Raw genomic sequence first — 19,417 nt, forward strand, 5'->3', positions numbered from 1 at the left:
TTATTTTATTATCATTTAAACAATTTAAAGTAATAATTTTGGACTGCGTAGTCTATTTATCGAGGAAGATTGTATAACATCACCTAACAACAAATTGGAGAGGAGCGTGAATGAAAAAAATTGTAAAAACGTGTATAATAACTAATTCCCTTTGAAGGACTCTTGTTGGTTAAGTATAAATAATTTAAATTATGACACACTTCGCTATGTCTTTCTCCCACAACCTTTACCCAAGTTGTAGGGACTAGCAAAGAAACTCGCTTTATATTTCTGTAATTCAATGCCTCCATTATGATGTTTACTTTATATTGCTTCTTTTACTATAGTTGTAACTGAGGAAATCCTCTGTCAGTTGAGACTCCTTCCCAATAGAATCCACTTCCAATCACCAGCTCCATGACTTTGTCTTTTCAGTAATTTATGGTAGTTTCCTGTATTTGGCCTCTTCTTCCATGGTTTCCAGTAGCATTTGAAAGAGGCTCTAAAAGAGACTCGTGAAACTTCTCAAAAGAATCTTCTTCACTGAGACTCTTTCCCAAGAAAATCCTCTTCCATTCACAACCTCCATGATTTTGTCCTGCCGATATTGTATAGTAATTTCCTTTATTTGTCCTCTTCTGCTATGGTTTTATTAGAGTTCTTTTATTTCTGTCAGTAGCACTTCAAAGAGGCTCTCCAAGAGACTCGTTAGTTATTTTTGTCGGCAATACCAGTCAAGATTGTTTTCAAAAATAAACCTTTCTCATTCCTTGTCTCCTTGATATCCTCCAAGTAGTTTATGGTAGTTTACTACAACTGGTCCCTTTTATTGTCGTTATAGGGGTTGGTAAAGGGTCTTTCTAATTGTTGCTGTCACCATCACTCACAAACTTCTTCTGCATGAGATTTATCTTTTATTCACTGTCTTTTTGATATCCTCGAAGTAGTTTATGGTAGTTTACTTCATCTGTCCCCTTTTAATGTTGTTGTAGGGGTTGGTAAAAGGCTCGTTAGTTCTTTTTGTCAGTAATAGCAGTCAAAGTTCTTCTCCAAAAGACTCCTCTCTCATTCCTTATATCCTTGATGTCCTTCCAGAAGTTTATTTCATCTAGCCCCTTTTATTGTTGTTGTAGGAGTTGGTAAAGGACCTTACTTCATCTAGCCCCTTTAATTGTTGTTATGGGGGTCATTGCTAGCTTTTAAATAATACAAGGCGCTGTAATAGTTTGTTTATAATTACGTATAACTTTTCAAATATGGGGTGTTTCATTTGAAAAACAATTACAATAATGGTGTAGGTTATAATAAGAGATATAAGGAGGGTTTGTCGAATAAATCGACCATCTTGTATAGTAAAGGGGTAAATTGTAAGTCCAAACACAAATTATTCATTCTATTATTTATTTTACAGTACAAGTACTTTGTACTTACCAAAATGAAATGAAAAAACCCAATTATTTTAATAATAAATAAAATACACTCAAAAATATCAGTCGAGTTATCAAAAATTTTATATTAAATTTCACTTTTTTGCTTAACTAAATCTTCCAGTTTCTGTATGATCAAACTTAAATCATCACTTTTGGATATCTTCAAATAAACCGCGTTCCTAACGACGTGAAACACCAACCAAGACGGAAACTCTTTAGAAATAATTCTAAGATGCTCCTCCATTTCGACTTTGGTCAGATGTGATCTATAACAATTACCCAATTTATCAACAACGACATCTAATGGCAAAACGCTCTTTTTTTCAGATACGAAAACGTTTCGGGTTAAACGAGCCAATTCAGGTAGACGCGAATACGTTTTTAATTCTTTTTCTTTATCTTCTGATCTTGTCATAGATAGTAACGCCTTCGCTGCCTGTTTTTGTCGTACCTTTTCCAATAGGGCTTTAGGTATACCTGAAAGTAAAACAAATAAACTCACTTCCTTTCGACATCTCTTTAAGTCATTTTCTCAAAATTAAAACAGCCCTCGTATATTTTGGAAATTGTTCTATTGCCATGTTTTTTTTATTTCGAGTAGTGTATTTCGAAACATAAGTTGTAAACAGAAAAGAATATTAGGAAATACTGAAAAGCAACCGATAGAAAATTCTGTTAACTAGAACAAAAGATAAAGTTAAAAGAAACATGGAAGTTATTCAAAGAAGGATAGAAGAATTAAGAAAAATGATTATACAGCAAAATAATTTATTTATTTAACCGATGGGAGGAAGAACAGGAGATAAAAGAAATAATATAAAAATAAATAAAGAAGACATATTTTGAAGAAAAATTCAGTCACAGAGACAGAAATGTGTCATGAGAAGGCCAATTGGAAAATGAAGAGGAATTATAAGAGGTTAGAAGGACAAAAGAGAGGAAATCACAAAGGAGGAAGTGGATAAAGCAATAAGGATAATCAAAATAGGAAAAGCGAGTGGCGGTGACAACATAGAAGAAATATTTGGGGTAAACAGGAACGGGATGCTATTAAAGATATTCCTTTTATCATATACTTATCTTTAGGTGTCTTAAAAAGATATACAAGAATCATAGAGACATAGATAAGGAAATACACTGATGAGGAAATAAAAGAGGAGCAAAGTACTTGTAGAAAATGGAAAAAGGAAAATAGGACAGAGGGATACATTTACATCGATTTGAAAACTGCATTTGACTCAAACTCAATACTTGTCATTAATGGGATGACAAAGACAATAAAAAGAAAAGAACAATAAATTGGCAACACCAGATACATTTAAGTAAATGGAAGGAAAAGTAGATATATGGATAATAAAGACAATAGGAGACATCAGAATGAAAGTAAACATGAAGAAATTCAAAGGAATGGTAGTAAATCAAAAGGGTACATGGAGAGATTTAGATGAAAGAATAGAGGATAGAGTGACCACATTTGAATACCTGGTAATAATTTTCTATGACAGAAGCAAAAAGAAATAAAAAAAAATGAAGAAATGAAGACCCCAGTTACAGAAAGTTGCACAGGAAAAAGGAAGAAATTGAGAAACAATACAGCAGCCGAATTAAGTAGCAAAGAGCGGAAAAAATAGATACAAGGAGAATGAAAACTAAAATCCCAATACTTTGACACTGCAAAGAAAAGAAGAAACATTTTTAAGTATGAAAAAATTTACCTTTCAATACTGAAGCTGGTAGTACTTCCTCCTTCTTTTCTTCCATATTAGCCTGCGCATTTTTCATTTCCTTTAATTTTTTCAAAGCTTGTTCCATCCTACTATTGCAATTAAACATTTGCATAGCTTTGTCCAATACGTCTTTTCCAGTTGAAAGTTTATCTTCGACCGGAGGTTGAGGCAATGGACTACATTCGATATCTGGTACTTTCTCTATATCAAAAGCAGGATGCCATCTGGAAATGCTGTTTTTATTCACAACCATCGGTGGTACCAAAGACAGTAAGAATTCTTCGTGGTAATGTTTAACTTTATCGATTAAAATGTTGAATAGGGTACGTCTTCTTTGTAGGAGGATTTCGGATGTCATGTGATCGACGTTTCCAATATTGGGTACTACTAGTAGCTCCCATTGTTCCGTTTTCATTCCGGTTCCAAAGACCTTTAATAGAAAAAATAAATTTTTAAACGGTCATTGGGCTAAAAAACGTTGTTTACCTTCAACTTTTCCTGCGAAATTTTGAAAGCTCCGGGATAAACTTCTTTGATTTGCGCCAAATGTTTTTCCAACAAATTTCTCTTCATCATTTCTTCGACGGCGGGTTTCAATTTTCTAAATGTGATTGTTTCCTTTCTGTTGAACATAATTTGACAGACTACGTCTATAGAACGGAACATCTCCGCTATATACCTATATTTGTAGGGTAGTGTAAGTGATGGTTTTGAAGTATCTTCCAATATTTGTTTGGCGTGACTTTCTGTTCGAAGAGAAACGGCATTTTTGGTGGGGCTCTGTAGGTTGAATAGATTCCGTCGAGCGCCAAGGTCTTTTTTAGGACTCAGGTACTGCTTTTCGGGGGAGAATACTTTCTGGGGGCTGTAAATCAACGATAATATATTTATAGTTTTCGTAAATACATAACTGAGATAATCACTTTAAAATATAATACGAGGATGGTCCCTGGGCTGACTTATACAGCATATGTTTCAAGTTTGAGGACGCCACGTTGTTTAATATTTCATTGGCAACCATCAATAGTGAACGTATTCGACAGCGAGGATTTGGTGAACTTATTGCAACAATTAATCGAAGAAATTAAGCGAAAACAGGCACTTTTGGCTTAGAAGTGTTGTTTCATGAAGACAATGCACCCACTGACACATCTGTTATTGCAATGGCCAAAATTAATGGATTAAAGTTTAATATGCTACCTCATGCACCCTATTTGCCAGATTTTGCCCCCTTGGATTATTTTCTGTTCCCAAACTTTACAAAAATAGCTCGGTGGTCAAATATTCTCCAACAATTAAGAGGTGATGTAGGCAATTAATGACGTAAACGATTCTTAATATAAAAAGGGTATCAAACTTATTGAGCATCGCTGGGAAAAGTGTATGGAGCTAAAAGTAAATTACGTTGAACATAAATATATTTGTTTTCAAAATTTTCGTGTGTTCTTTATTAGGCCATCCTCGTAGTTCAAAATTAATTAAAAATAATAGATTTTAAAATTAGAAAGTTAATTTTGAGAATTTTTCCTACTGTAACCCAGTAAACATTCAAATATTTTTTCAATTAAACCATTTTCTGCGATTATTTTAAATATATTTTGGTTACAAAGATTCCCTTTATGCAGCAAGTGCCTCATAAAATAACCTACAATAGAAAAGAATTTTTAGAAACATTCCTTGTTCAAATATCATTTAAACAGATATATTTGTAATTAATTTAATTATTAATAAATGGAATAAACTATTTATCTTTCTTCAAATCACCTTCTGAGTCAACACAAAACAACAAACTTCTTGGAGGCAATTGTTTGGTTTGATTGAAAATAAACATTTTGGAATAGACAACCTTGAACTACTTCAATGTGACATATTTTTTAAATGCAGACTTGACAGAAATTTGTTTCCTATTGTGGTTACAATTGTACAATAATATCTTAATAACAAAATAAATTAAAAATTGGAAAATAATTCACGGACGAAAAATACATCTAATCATCAATGGAATGAAACTTTCAAACGTTCAAAAAGTCATTATAATAATGATGATGTTGATTATTTCTAATATCATTTATTATTTTGGATAGTTATTAAATTTAAATACGAAAATACAAGTTTCATTATTATTAGGTCATGGAAAGTAGTTATTTGACTTTTGAACCGTTGGTAAGTGACAGACTGCCTTTTTTTGTGGTTGTCAGTAAAATATAGTGTACAACACGCGTTTAAAATATACTATTTTCATGTATTTCGTTTTCGGCGCATTTGAGATAAAAATGAGACCTAAGTTTGGATACCAAAAACATTTTGTACAGTAAAATATCCAAAAATCATTAATTCCCAGATTTGTTTATGAAAACCGTACTTAAATTTTTTTTAAAACATTGTCGTTATTTTCGGAGAGAAAATACGAAAATGAACTATTTAAGAAAAAAAAAACAAATAAAAATCATAATTCAAAAAATTTTTAAATATTAGAAATTTCGAAAAATTCATTTTCGTGTAAGTTCCTCGAAATTTGGCAGATGTCCATTTAAAAATGGCCGCCGTGGGGTAAATACAAGCTTTTGCCGTAAGTTTCGATGTTGATGGTGAAGTTATTTAAACCTTATTATTTCGAGTTATTTTGCAAAATCGCTTCTTGAAGAGTTGCTTCCAGAAGAAGTGCCAGATTTCCTCCCGGAAACGTGACCTAAAGTTTGCCCTTGTGCCTTTCAGCAACCACTAGGTTATCACTTATGAACGTATCAGTGGAAATCTTACTTGCAGACTAACTGAAAACCCAAGAATAGCTAACACGGGTACATACAAGAAAATCAATTTTTACCCCACGGCCGCCATTTTGACGTCGATATGTTTTCTTATATTGATTTCTGATAGAAATCCGAAAAACTACCATTTTCAATAATTTTTTTCTATTTTTGAGACAAAAATGAGACCTAAGTTTAAAAACCAAAATTTCAACCCTTTTTTGTATTATAGAAAAATAAAAATCATATTATTTAATCGTATTATTACTTTTATTAACAACAAAGCATGAAGAAAGGGATCCTAACCTAACCTAAAAAAACATTAATTTTTCGATTTTTACAAATAAAAGGTGGACTCCCCCTGTAATTAAAAGAGAAAGAGAACTTTTACCAGCCCAAAACCACGATCCAAAAGCAATTTGTGGCATATTGCTTGTGATGAAGAGAAAATAGCTGTTGAACTATTTTTTACATCTTTTCTTCACATATAATTTTGCAAACGCTTCAGTACATCAATCATTGTTTAAACAAAAGGATTTGTCTAGTTTTTACAAATTTTTATCTGTTTTTGAGGTCCAAGGACATCCCGACTATTCCTTAGCCTTGACTGACAAAATTCACTTTTAAATTGCTAATTCCAGTGATGAACTGTCTTTATGAGTTAGACACCATAAACAGATTTTGTAAGTTTCTTTGGCACTTTTTTTTAATTTGATACAAAACTGGATTTTATAACATATTCAGAATAATTTACAAAGCAAAAAAACTAGTTAGTACTTGTTTTTTATTGTTATGCCAGAAATTACTAGATGAAGTAAATACATATTTTTTATCACACCTCATATCTTTAAAGGTAAAAATAGTATTTCACTGATGAAAAAAATAAGTTCCAAATAGTAAAGGACAGAAAAACTTTAAGAAGGCGTTAAAGATAATTTTTTAGACAAAAATCGATAAATATCCCACAAATATTTGCCCTTTTTTGAACATATGCCCATAATAGAAAATATTTTGTTTTTTTCAATACACTATTGAGTATTGTTCTGTAAAGTCAAAAATCTAGCTACTATTAGAATAAACTCACCTGCTTTCTACTTCCAACTCAATTGTTTTGAAAGTCTTCAATTTGGGAGACTCTGGAATCTGAGATGTCTTTGTCTCAATATCTTTTAATTTATTAGAATTTTCTTGAAATCTGGATATTGAGGCTTTCAATTCAGCTAAGCGAGCGCTTCTTGTCAATTTTCGTTTAATTTCTTTCAATGAAGGCCCCTCTGGTTTTTCTCCGACTTTATCTAACGCGTTTATATTTTTTGTTGGAGTCCTAGGTGGTGTGACGTGAGATTTCTCTTCATTAATAGCGGTTACGGTCGTTTCAATTACTTTTTTTGAATCGTTTTTCATTTTATTAAAAAAATTTTGAATATCTGGTTGTTTGCAAGTCGATTTCAAGTTTTTATTTCTTACAGCAATAACTTTTTTATTTTGTACTCTATTAGCAATTCTGTTATTCACAATTTTATTAGATTGATAATTTTTTTCCTTTTCTTGTAATTCATTCGATTGTTGAAGACATAATACATCTTTTATAACACTCTCTGCATTAACTACATTTATTTTATCATTTTCAGCCAACTCACCACAGGAGTCTTCATTGTCCAGTAATAACACTTTTTTTGCACGATTTATTTTAATATCTTCGGCTGCTGACCGTTTTCTTGCATTAAAAAAACATGCAACTGAAGGTTGAGCCATGTTATTAAAATATACGTAATTAAATATCAACAATTTAAAAATTTAAAGGTCCAAGCACAATGTAAACAACACCTAACTCTAAAAGACGGTTGATGGAATAGTTCGATTTCCCTCCATAAATTATCTGACAATAACGTCAGTATAACTTTAGTCCATTTTTCGAGAAGGGATTTTTAAATACCCAATAATATTTCAAATATGATTTAATAATTTTAAAATTAAAGAATATATGTGGTTGTTCATGATATATAACACTATAAAATTCTAAATAATGGTATTATTTGTTTTATTTTAGTTAACTGTCGTACCAACGGAAGGAGAATAAACTAAATTTCACTAATTAAAAAAAAAGATTCCTTTTCTTTAAAATCAATTCCAGTTGGTAGTAAGCTACTGTCAACTTATTATCCTGAACTTTAAATGTCAGTGAGGAATTTCCATAGAGTGTGTTTATTTTTATTTTGAACAATAAAAATATATTTTGAATTAAAAAATATAATTTCAGACAACCAATATGTGATGAATATTCATGACACAAATAAATGTTTTAAAAGGTAAGAATTATAAATTAACTTACATACATATAAGTGATCTCTAATCTTTGTGATAAAATGATAGATTTGAAAATTCTGTACAAATGCAAAATTAACCTAATCAGCTTTACACGATAATAGTCTAAAAAATTAAAATCAATTTATTTTTATCTATCTACAGAAAGAGTTGCCTGTCAAATCAATTTTTAAATAGATAAAATATTTAGAGCAATTACTCATTCGATAACTGATAAAAATTTTTATTTACCCTATTTTTCGATATACAATTTACATTTACGAGAATTTATTTAAAACCTATGAAAGTGTAATAAACGAAGTTTATTTTATTTTGTATTTTGGACTTTAATTAATATCAAGGTTGAGTATATAATTAACAATAAAAGTTATAAATACAGAAATAGATTGTCGCTACAAAAACAAATATTTATATATTAATTTTAGTAGAAGACTTAAACAATTTAAGATGGAAGATTCAGACTGTAAAGTTGAAAGTGTAACATGAAATTTTATTAGTAAACAATGTCCAAAAGTTCTGAATTGGATTCAGTTAGCACGGTGCTTTGGCTTCAACAAGCAGATGCACTCAATACATTTACAAAAATGTGGTACCATGTCTTCCTGTGGGCATTTTTTTCATCTATATTTGTTCATACAGTAAGTGATACTTTTCATAATACTGATATCAATACCATACTTTTATTTATTTTTTTTCGTTGTTAATGATTCTGAAATTAATAATTTCCAGACAATTTCCAATTAAATTTAGAACTGTTTACAATATTTATGAAACTTTTTTATTTTATAAAAAAGTAATTTATTATTTGTACTCATTAATGCTATTGTGTGATCTCTGTAGTTCATAAATTTGGTTTTAATAATCAATTTTGTTATATTTATGATGTAGATATTGTTCAATTCTTATTTTTCATAAATTGTTTGAAGAAATTTCATGTTTATGCTATCATCTTGAATATGTTATATTTTTTGTTGTAGATAGCTGGATTAATAGCATTCCTAACCCTTAGAAAACACAGGTTCGGTAAATTTTTTCCAATTGCAATACTAGTCATGGGTGTGATAACGCCAGCTGTAACAGGCGTAGTAAGTAGCGCGGCAATTGCTTTTGTATACAGAGCATCGAGTTTACCAATGAATCCACTTTACGCTCTATTTTGGGGTTGTGGTCAGACATTTTTAACTGGGTGCATGGGTTTCACAAGAATATTGGCAACGCTATAATTCATTAGGTTAATAAAAAGAAGTCCGGAAGATTAATAGGTAATAACTGAAGCATTGTGCACCTTTTTCGTAATGAAACTACTTTTGTTTTATTCAGTATATTGTATAATTGAAGAGGTTTTTATTAAATTTTATATAAGTGAGAAAAGAAGATCCATTATTTGTCTAAAGGTACAGTAATTAATTTAACTATGCAATGAAAATATCAAAAAAATTTGGATTCAAATGTATCATTTTCCTTGTTGATTAGTTTTAGCACTACATATCCTTGTGAAGTAGAACTTTTGTCCAAATTCCATTGAATAAAGTTTTTTATCTTTGTTTTTGGACATCATCTCTAGGAGTTTTTTTCCAAAATTTGTTCAAATGCACTAAAAATCGTTTCTCATTGATTTTTTTGGAGGCTGTTTCTAATCCTAATATTAGCAATCATTATTTGAATTTCTGATGCACTAGAATTAGACATCATCTTCAAGAATTGTCCTACAAAATTCATCAGAAAAATAGGAGAATTAGTTTCTAGTTTTAGCACTATATATGTCCTTGTGAAGTAGAACTTCTGTTCACATTGTCTTATATCATTTTCTTAATTTTTGGTCATCATCTCCAGGAGGTTTGCTACAAAATTAGCCGAAAAAAGAAACGAAAATCGTATATAATTCCACAGATATTCTTGATTCTGGCAAAGACCCCCAAATACTCGATGCACCAGAATTTGGATGTCGTCTCTGGGAGTTTGACCCCAAAATTCACACAACTGAAAATGGTATCTCAATGGTTTTTTGGCCATCGGCTACCACCTCCGAGTACTTGTTACTCCTGAATTTGGACGTCATCTCCAGCCATAAAATGTTAATTATTTTTTCGGTCTCTATTTTTTTTTCAAGAAAAGCCAAAGGCACTGGGTATTTGATGCATGTGAATTTTTGGGGAGTTTTCTTACCAAATTTGCACAAAACGAACCGAAAATCATATCACAATGGTCTTTGGTCATAGACAATCACTTTCAAACACCTGGAGCTTAATAATTTGGGCATAATCTCCGGGAGTTACTCTACAAAATTAACACAATCCCACTGAAAATCATCTCTCAGTTATTCTTTTCGACCGCGCTTCTAGATTCTGGCAACGGCAACCTTCCCCCAGTTATCTGATGCAATAGAATTTGGACATCATCTCCAAGAGTTATGTCCCAAAATTTGCGGTAACGAACTAAAAATCGTATCTCAGGGATTTTTTCATTCGCTATTCTCGATTCTATCGGCATAGACCATTAACCGAGTACCTGGTGCACTCGACGTTGGACATCATCTCCAGAGTTCTTTTACAAAATTCACAATAACGAACTAAAAATCATATTCTAAGGACATCATCACTGGAAATTTTCCTGCAAATTCGTCGCTTTTCTTGGTTATGTGGTTTTCTATGATTGTACTGGAATGAGGATATTGGGAAGTTTAATATTTTTTCAATGAGATCTTCTGCCTACCTAAATAATGGAAACATAAATTACTTGATAACATTTTGTGGATTTAAATTTTGTGTTTTCCTTTAATTTTGTTTATTTTTATTTTATTTCATTATTTTTTTGTTAATATGTTACCTGAAAAATACTTTATACTAAAGTGTCGTTTTTTACTGTGATATACGTTTTTTATATAGGGTGTTAACGAATTATAGTGTCTAACTTTTACCTAAAATTACTTTCAATAAAATAATTAATCAAATATATTATTATATCCCCCTAAAACGGAACTATATGAAAATAGAAAGTTCGGAATGTTCTAAAATGTAAAATAGAATTATCGTATATAGAATTTTTTCGTTATATACAATGTGTATCAATAAAAATTTAATTTTCTGGCAATACATTTGTATTTAACAATATCGAGAATTGTTTTTGGAAAAAATTGATCACAACTAAAAACTACGTTCAAATATACAATTAAATTGAAAATTAATTTTTGTTACTTTAAAGTAATTTTTCCATTACAACAAAATAAAAAATGATTTTTATATTGTAAACTCCATATTTGAGCGTAGTCTTCAGTTCTGATCATTTTTTTAAATTAATAATTTTCGATATTGTTAAATGTAAAGGTATTTCACTCTTGAGCATAATCATATTTTTTGAATTACCTCGTATACGAATAAAAATTTTTAATATCTGTTAACTGAATTTTCCGTTTCACATTATTTCAAACGTTTTATGAAAAATAATATTTTTTCCTAAAATTAATAATAAGAAAGTTTTCCATATAATCAAATTCTGAAATATTATATTTGTACTTTTAGTTCTCTAGCTCCTGGCCTAACAATTTATAATGACTAGTCCCACCATGCTGACGATTCACACTGTATTCAATTCAAGATTATTCAAAATTGTTTTTAAATTGAAATGAATTATCATTTGGAAAATCTTTTACGATTTTCGATATACAAATCTTCATTTATTGAAAGATTTTTTGTAAAAGTTAACACTATCAAAGAAAAAATTTGATACATTTTCATAATATTATCGAGTACATATAATTTTTAACGACTTTTTCCGACTTAAAAAGGCAGAAAATGAGTGAATAATGCCACTAAAGTATATCAGATTTAACATGGTGACCTCCCCCCGGGCACCTGGTGCACTGGAATCTAGACCGGGCATTATATCCTATCTACAAACTTCACCCGACTGTACCTAAAATCGTATCTCAAGTATGTGTTGACCGTTCTTCTCGAATCGACCGACTTCCTTCTAGTACTTGGTGGACGTTATCTACAGAAATGTTCCTACATAATTCTGGCAATAACGAATACCCTTCAAGTATATGATCTACTAGAATTTGAACGTGGACGTTATCTTCGGGAGTTTTCCTATAAAATCTAATGGTTTACTACATTCGAGTACATGAAGCACCAAATTTTGGACGTCATCTCCATGAGTTTTCCTCAAAATTGGGTTAACAAAACGAAAATCGTATCTCGATGATTTTTTCTACCGTTCTTCTGGATTCTACCATGACCGGTCACCCCCCAATTATGTAGGGCTGCAGAATTTGGATGTCCTTCCGGGGCTTGTTTTATAAAATTTGTGAAAACTAGAAAAAATTATATCAATGAAGTTTCTGCTTATTACCTACCACCTCCAGGTACCTGGTGCACCAAATTTTGGGCGTCATCTTCGAGAGTTTTTCTACCGTTATCGATTCTGCCACGGCCGATCACCCTCTAAGCACGTGGTGCTGCAGAAATTAGTTGTCCCCCTGGGACTTGTTTCACAAACTTCACCCAAACTAGATGAAATTAGTATATCAGTGACTTTTTTGCTTATTAGCTACTAATTTGGAATTTGGATGTTTTCCCGGAACTTGCTTCATAAAATTTGTGAAATTAGTTTATCAATGATGTTTTCGCTTATTAGCTGCCTCCCCCAGGTACCTAGTTCACCATAATTTGGACGTCATCTTCATGAGTTTTCCTGCTAAATTCACGTAAACGAAACGAAAACTGTCTCAAATAATTTTTCGACCTCTCTTCTCAATTCCAAAATCAACGAGAATCGGAGCAGGTCTAGTGCACTAGAATTTGACCATCTTCGTGAGGTTTCCTACAAAATTCGTGGAAATTAACCGAAAGTCGATCTCAATGATTTTTTCCTGTACCAACTAACTGACGTCGATGTCAGATTATATACTTGTAATATTTATGAAAAGTTATAACAGAGGCCAGCAGATATTTTGGTTCTTGGATATTTGGAACTGATTCGCTCTAAACTCATATAACATACCCAACATATCGCCCTACGAACTAGAGTAGAAATTTGATCGTTCCCTTGTTCATAGAGCTAAATATAATATTTTTCGTGTACGTCGTCGGAAAAGTATAATGTACAACACGTAGAGACACTAGATATTTTCTATATGTGTGCTCTATCAACTAGAAAGTTGTACAAGAATATTTTTCTAGTCAGTCGTCGAAAAAGTGTAGTGTATAACACGTACGGAACCGGATGTTTCATATTCGTTTGAGAAGATTTGGTACAATATGCAATTTTTTATGAGCATAATTTTGTATACATAAAATCAGTTTTAAATTCAGGAAGACCAAAAATTTGCTGACCTGTACAAATATATTATAATTTTTGTAGTTGTTTCAATAAATTATTTATAATAAAAAATCACGAATATAAAATAAATTATATAATTGTGTACATTTCGATGCACGTTTTTTTAGTATAGTTGAGGTTATGTGCATAATATTTGTTCTTAGTTTAAATGTACTTGTTCTGTTTTAATTACAAATTATTTTTAAGGGTTTTTTTATATTTTCGCAATAATAAAATATCAAGGAAACGTAATAATCGACAACAAACGTAATTTTCACGTTTTAGTGAAAATATATGAGAATTGTTTGTAGCCCATTTTTTAAAATTGGATTGTATGCTAAAAAAAACATTTCTTTATATTCTAACAATTATTTTCTATTTAAATTTTCAAAAAAATAAAAAAAATTCGTGTAAAGTATATTTTTTCATTGGATGAAGTATTGTGTATAATGTATAGTTATTTTAGTGCCTACCAAATGCGTGTTCATTTTCCAAATTTTAAAAATATACTTTACATTGTTTTCAATATTTGTTACTATTTTTTTGAGAAAGTTAAAAAAGTTGTTTTGACCTTTCAAAAAAGAAGAAAAAATTAAAAAAAAGATTAAGGACTACTAGAAACTGGCTTATATTAAAAGATAGATACATTTCGATGAATTGGGGCTCCGTAATCTATATTTTTGTTTTCTCAGTGTTGAACAATGAACTTTTTATTAACTCATTTAAGTCCTATTATTAATATAAGGTAAATAAAGACATAAAAGATGAAAATAAGTATTGAAATTAATTTTTATTGGCAAAATAAATTGTTTTTTTGACACATTTTTGTATTGAGACACTACTGGAAGCATTTTAGAGTTCAATAAGAGAAAAATAAATTCAAAAAGTGATTTAACACCACTACAAACATGGTTATTAACAGATAGTCACATTTCGATGAATTGGGGCTCCGTAATCTATATTTTTGTTTTCTCAGTGTTGAACAATGAACTTTTTATTAACTCATTTAAGTCCTATTATAAATATAAAGTAAATAAAGACATAAAAGATGAAAATAAGTATTGAAATTAATTTTTATTGGCAAAATAAATTGTTTTTTTGACACATTTTTGTATTGAGACACTATTGGAAGCATTTTAGAGTTCAATAAGAGAAAAATAAATTCAAAAAGTGATTTAACACCACTACAAACATGGTTATTAACAGATAGTCACATTTCGATGAATTGGGGCTCCGTAATCTATATTTTTGTTTTCTCAGTGTTGAACAATGAACTTTTTATTAACTCATTTAAGTCCTATTATAAATATAAAGTAAATAAAGACATAAAAGATGAAAATAAGTATTGAAATTAATTTTTATTGGCAAAATAAATTGTTTTTTTGACACATTTTTGTATTGAGACACTACTGGAAGCATTTTAGAGTTCAATAAGAGAAAAATAAATTCAAAAAGTGATTTAACACCACTACAAACTTGGTTATTAACAGATAGTCACATTTCGATGAATTGGGTCTCCGTAATCTATATTTTTGTTTTCTCATTGTTGAACAATGAACTTAATATTAACTCATTTGAGTCCTATTATAAATATAAAGTAAATAAAGACATAAAAGATGAAAATAATTATTGAAAATAATTTTTATTGGCAAAATAAATTGTTTTTTTTTGACACATTTTTGTATTGAGACACTACTGAAAACATTTTTGAGTTCAATAAGAGAAAAATAAATTCAAAAAGTGATCTACTACCACTACAAAAATGGTTATTAACAAATAGTCACATTTCGATGAATTGAGGCTCCGTAGTCTATATTTTTGTTTTCTCGGTGTTGAATAATGAACTTTTAATGATCAAATACGAAGTTTTTCTAGTTATATATACAGAGTGTTGCTTTTTTACATCTTATCAGCTTGCTCTGGTGTAGAAAGAGAATTCAGTGAAACTAGCATAGCATCTTCATCGACTTTATCTGTGAATATACTATAGTAGACTGTATAGACACTGTTCAATATAACAGTCTACGTGGCAGCATGGGGTTTAATTCCTTCAATTCATACAAGACCATGTTTCTAAAGAATCTATAGCCTTTGGGGATCAAGATTGCTCAATTGATTGTCTTTAATTGAACTTTTCTGGGAATTTATTGTTTGGAGGATGGTGAAGTAGCAGTATCCTCCACAGATATGGCAGTGCTTTCTCATGAAGATGATTTCATTTGAAATAAAGTACCCCTAGAAGTTATAGATGGCTTTAAGTATGATTTTATAAGGAATTGGGGATCACAACACATTATTCAACCAGTTTTCTCAGTGATTAGTTTAAAAAACCTTGAAATAATTCAAAAATGAATAATAAGAACTGTTTTTTTAACAGCTACAATTGATATAATGTGTATAAATAAAATTTCTTATAGTCTATTTGAGTTTTAGCAACGACCAATACATTTATACTAAATTTATGAGAATGACAGTTTCCCCCAAAAGTTGCACAACGTTTCAAAACAACTACTGAATTAAAAATTAGAATATTTTACTGGTAAATGTGATGGTGCTAATGGGAATGTATAACAATTAGATCAAACCACAGCTGAATAATTTGAAACGTTATTGCAGTTGAAATGTAACAAATTGATGTATTAAAGTTGAATTAAAAATAAGCGGAATATCTGTCCTACTACTCTTTAAGTGAACAAACAAAACTAAAATTATTCATCAATAACTCTTTAAAGTAATTGTTTTTCGTCTCAAGTCATGTTCCCAATCGTTTTAACAATTCCGGAAATCTTTCGATTGGAACTTTCATCACCACATTCGTTTGAATGTGACGAGAAAAGAGTCTTAGGGTGATGGATCAAGCGAATAGGTTGAAGCTGGTAGCACTGGAAGCTAAAACTACGTTACACCAAATCTAGCAACTTCTTTCACTCGCCTAAAAAAGCATTTTTTCGAATTCTGCAAAGTGAACTTCTGAAGCGGCGACAACCTTTTCATTCGATCCAAATTTCTGTCCGGCGAGTAACTTTTTTCAAGTTTGTAAACAAAAAGAATCGCGTGGGACCCAAACTAGATAATACAGTCTATAGGGCAGCAGTTCGTAGTCCAATTTGACTGACGTGAGCTGGTGTGTTATCCTGGTAGAAGAGCTTTTTCTGGAATTCGACGTTTAATTGGCATTGGCCAAATAGTAAATGGAACCTCCCAGAAAAAGATGACCATTTCTGCTTGTTTTGACTGTTCATTGATCTCTGGTGTGTACTATATTTCGACTACTGTCACGAAACAAAGCATAAACTCCTTCTGATTGCGTTTAAATAATGTCAAGCACTGTTCTGGAGCGGTATCGTGGTTGCACTTGTCCGGAATGAGTTCTTATCGATAGCTCTCTCATTTCACAACTTTCGTGTAGGTTATTATCCACATGATCATATAAAATGTCTACTAGCTCGCGCACATTCAATTGGCGATTTGCAAAAAACGTGCTCTTTGTCACGTTATTCTCCGTGGGAGTCGTTTTTGGATCACGCGTATTTGGTTCATAAAAAACTGACTAGCTACCTGGATGATGATGACTTATCGGACTGCCCTCGTAGATAGATGTATACATAAAGGCGAAGTTAATAAAAGAGTGTTAGAATTGGAAATACATTTAATCTTGACTACTTTTTATTTAGTTCAGTACAATAATTTGAAAGTTTCGAAACAGATAATTTACAATGAAATTTTTCCATTTGATTCGATTTAGAAGTTAAAAACAATCCAGAAACTTTTTTGAATCATCATTGTTTCGGATTAGATGAGGTTAATATTGAAATTTTTGATTAAAGATTGTGAGCTGTAAAAATTCGTGATTTTGCAATTGACATTTTTACTGCAAATATTTGTTTTAAATTTTACAGTTGAAGTTTGTTCTACGTGAAATAATGTATAGATTTTACCTATAGATTTTTTTATTATTTATACATATATACTATGAAAGTGATCAACTATGTAAGTAAGCCACTAGTTAGACTTATTATTTTGTATATATCGCGCACTGTACATAAATCCAAATGTTTAGGTTAAGTAAAAAATTGTCACGCCTAAGTCAATATTGTATTTTTACTTTAAAATCTAAAAATAAATAGTAAATATTTATGATGTCTTTAATTTTACGTCCAAGGTCAAAAACAGATGCTGACCCCTTTTTAATTTCGATCATTTCTGCCGGTAATAAATATTTTAGTGTCTAATGCAAGGCACACACGCTACGGTTTACCGGAGAAGATATACGGTTTCAAGTTTGCCTGTCCAAATCATCATTATTTGGAAATGGAAATTTTAAAATAATTAAGTCGTGTAGAGATGAAAAACGAAGAGTGTATTATATAGAAAAAACAGGAGATACAGAATTGCGCGTGTGAGTTAACCAAACACACTCACGCGCGTTAGAAAGCCCGTCCCTCTAAGCATCAACCCCCGTATAAATCCACGGATGGATGCAACTCTTTCTTTCTTCGAAAATGGCTGAAATTGGTTATAAAAATTTCATAATTTCAATATTGTTTTGTAAAATAACAATTTTTGAGATTTCATTAAATTAAAAAAAAGATTCCGATACCGGGAATCGAACCCGAGCCTCCTGGGTGAAAGCCAGGTATCCTAGCCACTAGACCATATCGGATATATACAAATGTTGGTACATCACCCATACCAAGTAAAATGTATTATTTTTTTTAAATTTATTATTAGGCGAGAATTTTGATTAAAAAGTTACAAGTACTACTACTCCTTCTATTCTCCAACAACAAAAGGATAGTGGAAAAACATCTGTTAGGACCAAAGACAACCAGAGATAATTTTCGATTTACTTTCTTAATAATAAAAGTTCAATTTTCCAAAAGCCAATTCCAATTGATGTATTTCTATTCTTTTTGTATTTCATTTATAAAAACGGGATAGAAACATTGCTTTAAGATTGATCTGGAAAAGAATAGGAATCATTATGAAAGCCCCTGTATTATAAATTAGTCGACTAAAGAAGTACATATACATACATCATTAAACATTTTTTAATAATATCATCAATTCTGATTTTATTTGTTGAAAAAAATAAGTGTGCTCGTTGAAAAAAATGATTGGCCCATGGGGGGATCGAACCCGCGACCTTCGCGTTATTAGCACGACGCTCTAACCAACTGAGCTAATGGGCCATATGCTTTATTTTGTCTGAAATTGTTATAAAAGAAGAAGTAATAATATTTTATATTAAAAAATGTTTAGTACAAATAGTTTATAGAAAATATTATAAAAATAATTCGTTGTAACGGAAAATTAATAGAACATAAAATCCACTATACTCAACAAAAAAAGTTCCTTTTATTGCCTCTAGTTTTTTTAAATCTAATTCGACGATAAGTTGTCTAACCACACATTTTGGTACCGAAAGTTATCATCTTCAGAGACTGAAATTTCTCATCTTTAGGGACTGAATTCAAGGTTCCTGTCATACATACGTTTGAGACTAAATTTGAAGCTCAATAATTTGTTGTTTAAACAGATGTTTTGATAAAGAAATTTCTCATCTTCAGGGACTGAATGTAAAACTCAATAAGTTTCTGTCAAACACGCGTTTTGTGAACAGAACTTATCATCTTCAGAGACTGAATTTCAAGTTAACCAAGTTCCTATCAAACACACGTTTTGTAAACAGAAGTTATCTTCAGAGACTGAATTTAAAGCTCAATAATTTGTTGTCAAACACACGTTTTGTGAACAGAAGTTATATAAGTTGGTGATATTCATACTGAACACACTGTTTACACTACAACTACAGCAACACTCACAATTACACTTTCCAGCGGGCGTTTTTTAACAAACTTATCGTCTTCAGAGATTGAAGGTAAACTGG

At 30.8% G+C, this 19,417-nt stretch overlaps 2 protein-coding genes and 2 non-coding genes across 6 annotated transcripts; 1 reads left to right on the forward strand and 3 right to left on the reverse strand.

Moving 5' to 3' along the window:
* Positions 1-1,198: 1,198 nt before the first annotated feature.
* LOC130891614 (DNA replication factor Cdt1) lies at positions 1,199-7,768 on the reverse strand. Its single transcript, XM_057796447.1, has 4 exons — positions 6,968-7,768; positions 3,623-4,001; positions 3,125-3,566; positions 1,199-1,886 (listed from the first exon to the last, which is right to left on the reverse strand). Exons 1-4 carry the CDS (start codon positions 7,636-7,638, stop codon positions 1,495-1,497), a joined length of 1,884 nt encoding a protein of 627 aa, XP_057652430.1. The 5' UTR covers positions 7,639-7,768; the 3' UTR covers positions 1,199-1,494.
* A 255-nt stretch (positions 7,769-8,023) lies between these two features.
* Positions 8,024-17,664, forward strand: LOC130891615 (transmembrane protein 170A). Of its 3 annotated transcripts, none has more exons than XM_057796451.1 (3): positions 8,024-8,192; positions 8,634-8,846; positions 9,186-17,664. In XM_057796451.1, exons 2-3 carry the CDS (start codon positions 8,712-8,714, stop codon positions 9,429-9,431), a joined length of 381 nt encoding a protein of 126 aa, XP_057652434.1. In that variant the 5' UTR covers positions 8,024-8,192; positions 8,634-8,711; the 3' UTR covers positions 9,432-17,664. The 3 variants fall into 3 exon arrangements, with proteins under 3 accessions (XP_057652434.1, XP_057652436.1, XP_057652435.1); XM_057796453.1 differs by having other exon boundaries at positions 8,044-8,192; positions 8,637-8,846; XM_057796452.1 differs by lacking the exon at positions 8,024-8,192 and adding an exon at positions 8,523-8,549.
* Positions 17,665-18,118: 454 nt separating this feature from the next.
* Trnae-uuc (transfer RNA glutamic acid (anticodon UUC)) lies at positions 18,119-18,190 on the reverse strand. Its single transcript has one exon. It is a non-coding gene; the product is annotated as a tRNA-Glu (tRNA).
* A 455-nt stretch (positions 18,191-18,645) lies between these two features.
* On the reverse strand, positions 18,646-18,719 carry Trnai-aau (transfer RNA isoleucine (anticodon AAU)). Its single transcript has one exon. It is a non-coding gene; the product is annotated as a tRNA-Ile (tRNA).
* Between the last annotated feature and the right edge of the window lie 698 nt (positions 18,720-19,417).

The sequence above is a fragment of the Diorhabda carinulata genome, chromosome 3 (assembly GCF_026250575.1).
Source record: "Diorhabda carinulata isolate Delta chromosome 3, icDioCari1.1, whole genome shotgun sequence".
Taxonomy (NCBI): domain Eukaryota; kingdom Metazoa; phylum Arthropoda; class Insecta; order Coleoptera; family Chrysomelidae; genus Diorhabda; species Diorhabda carinulata.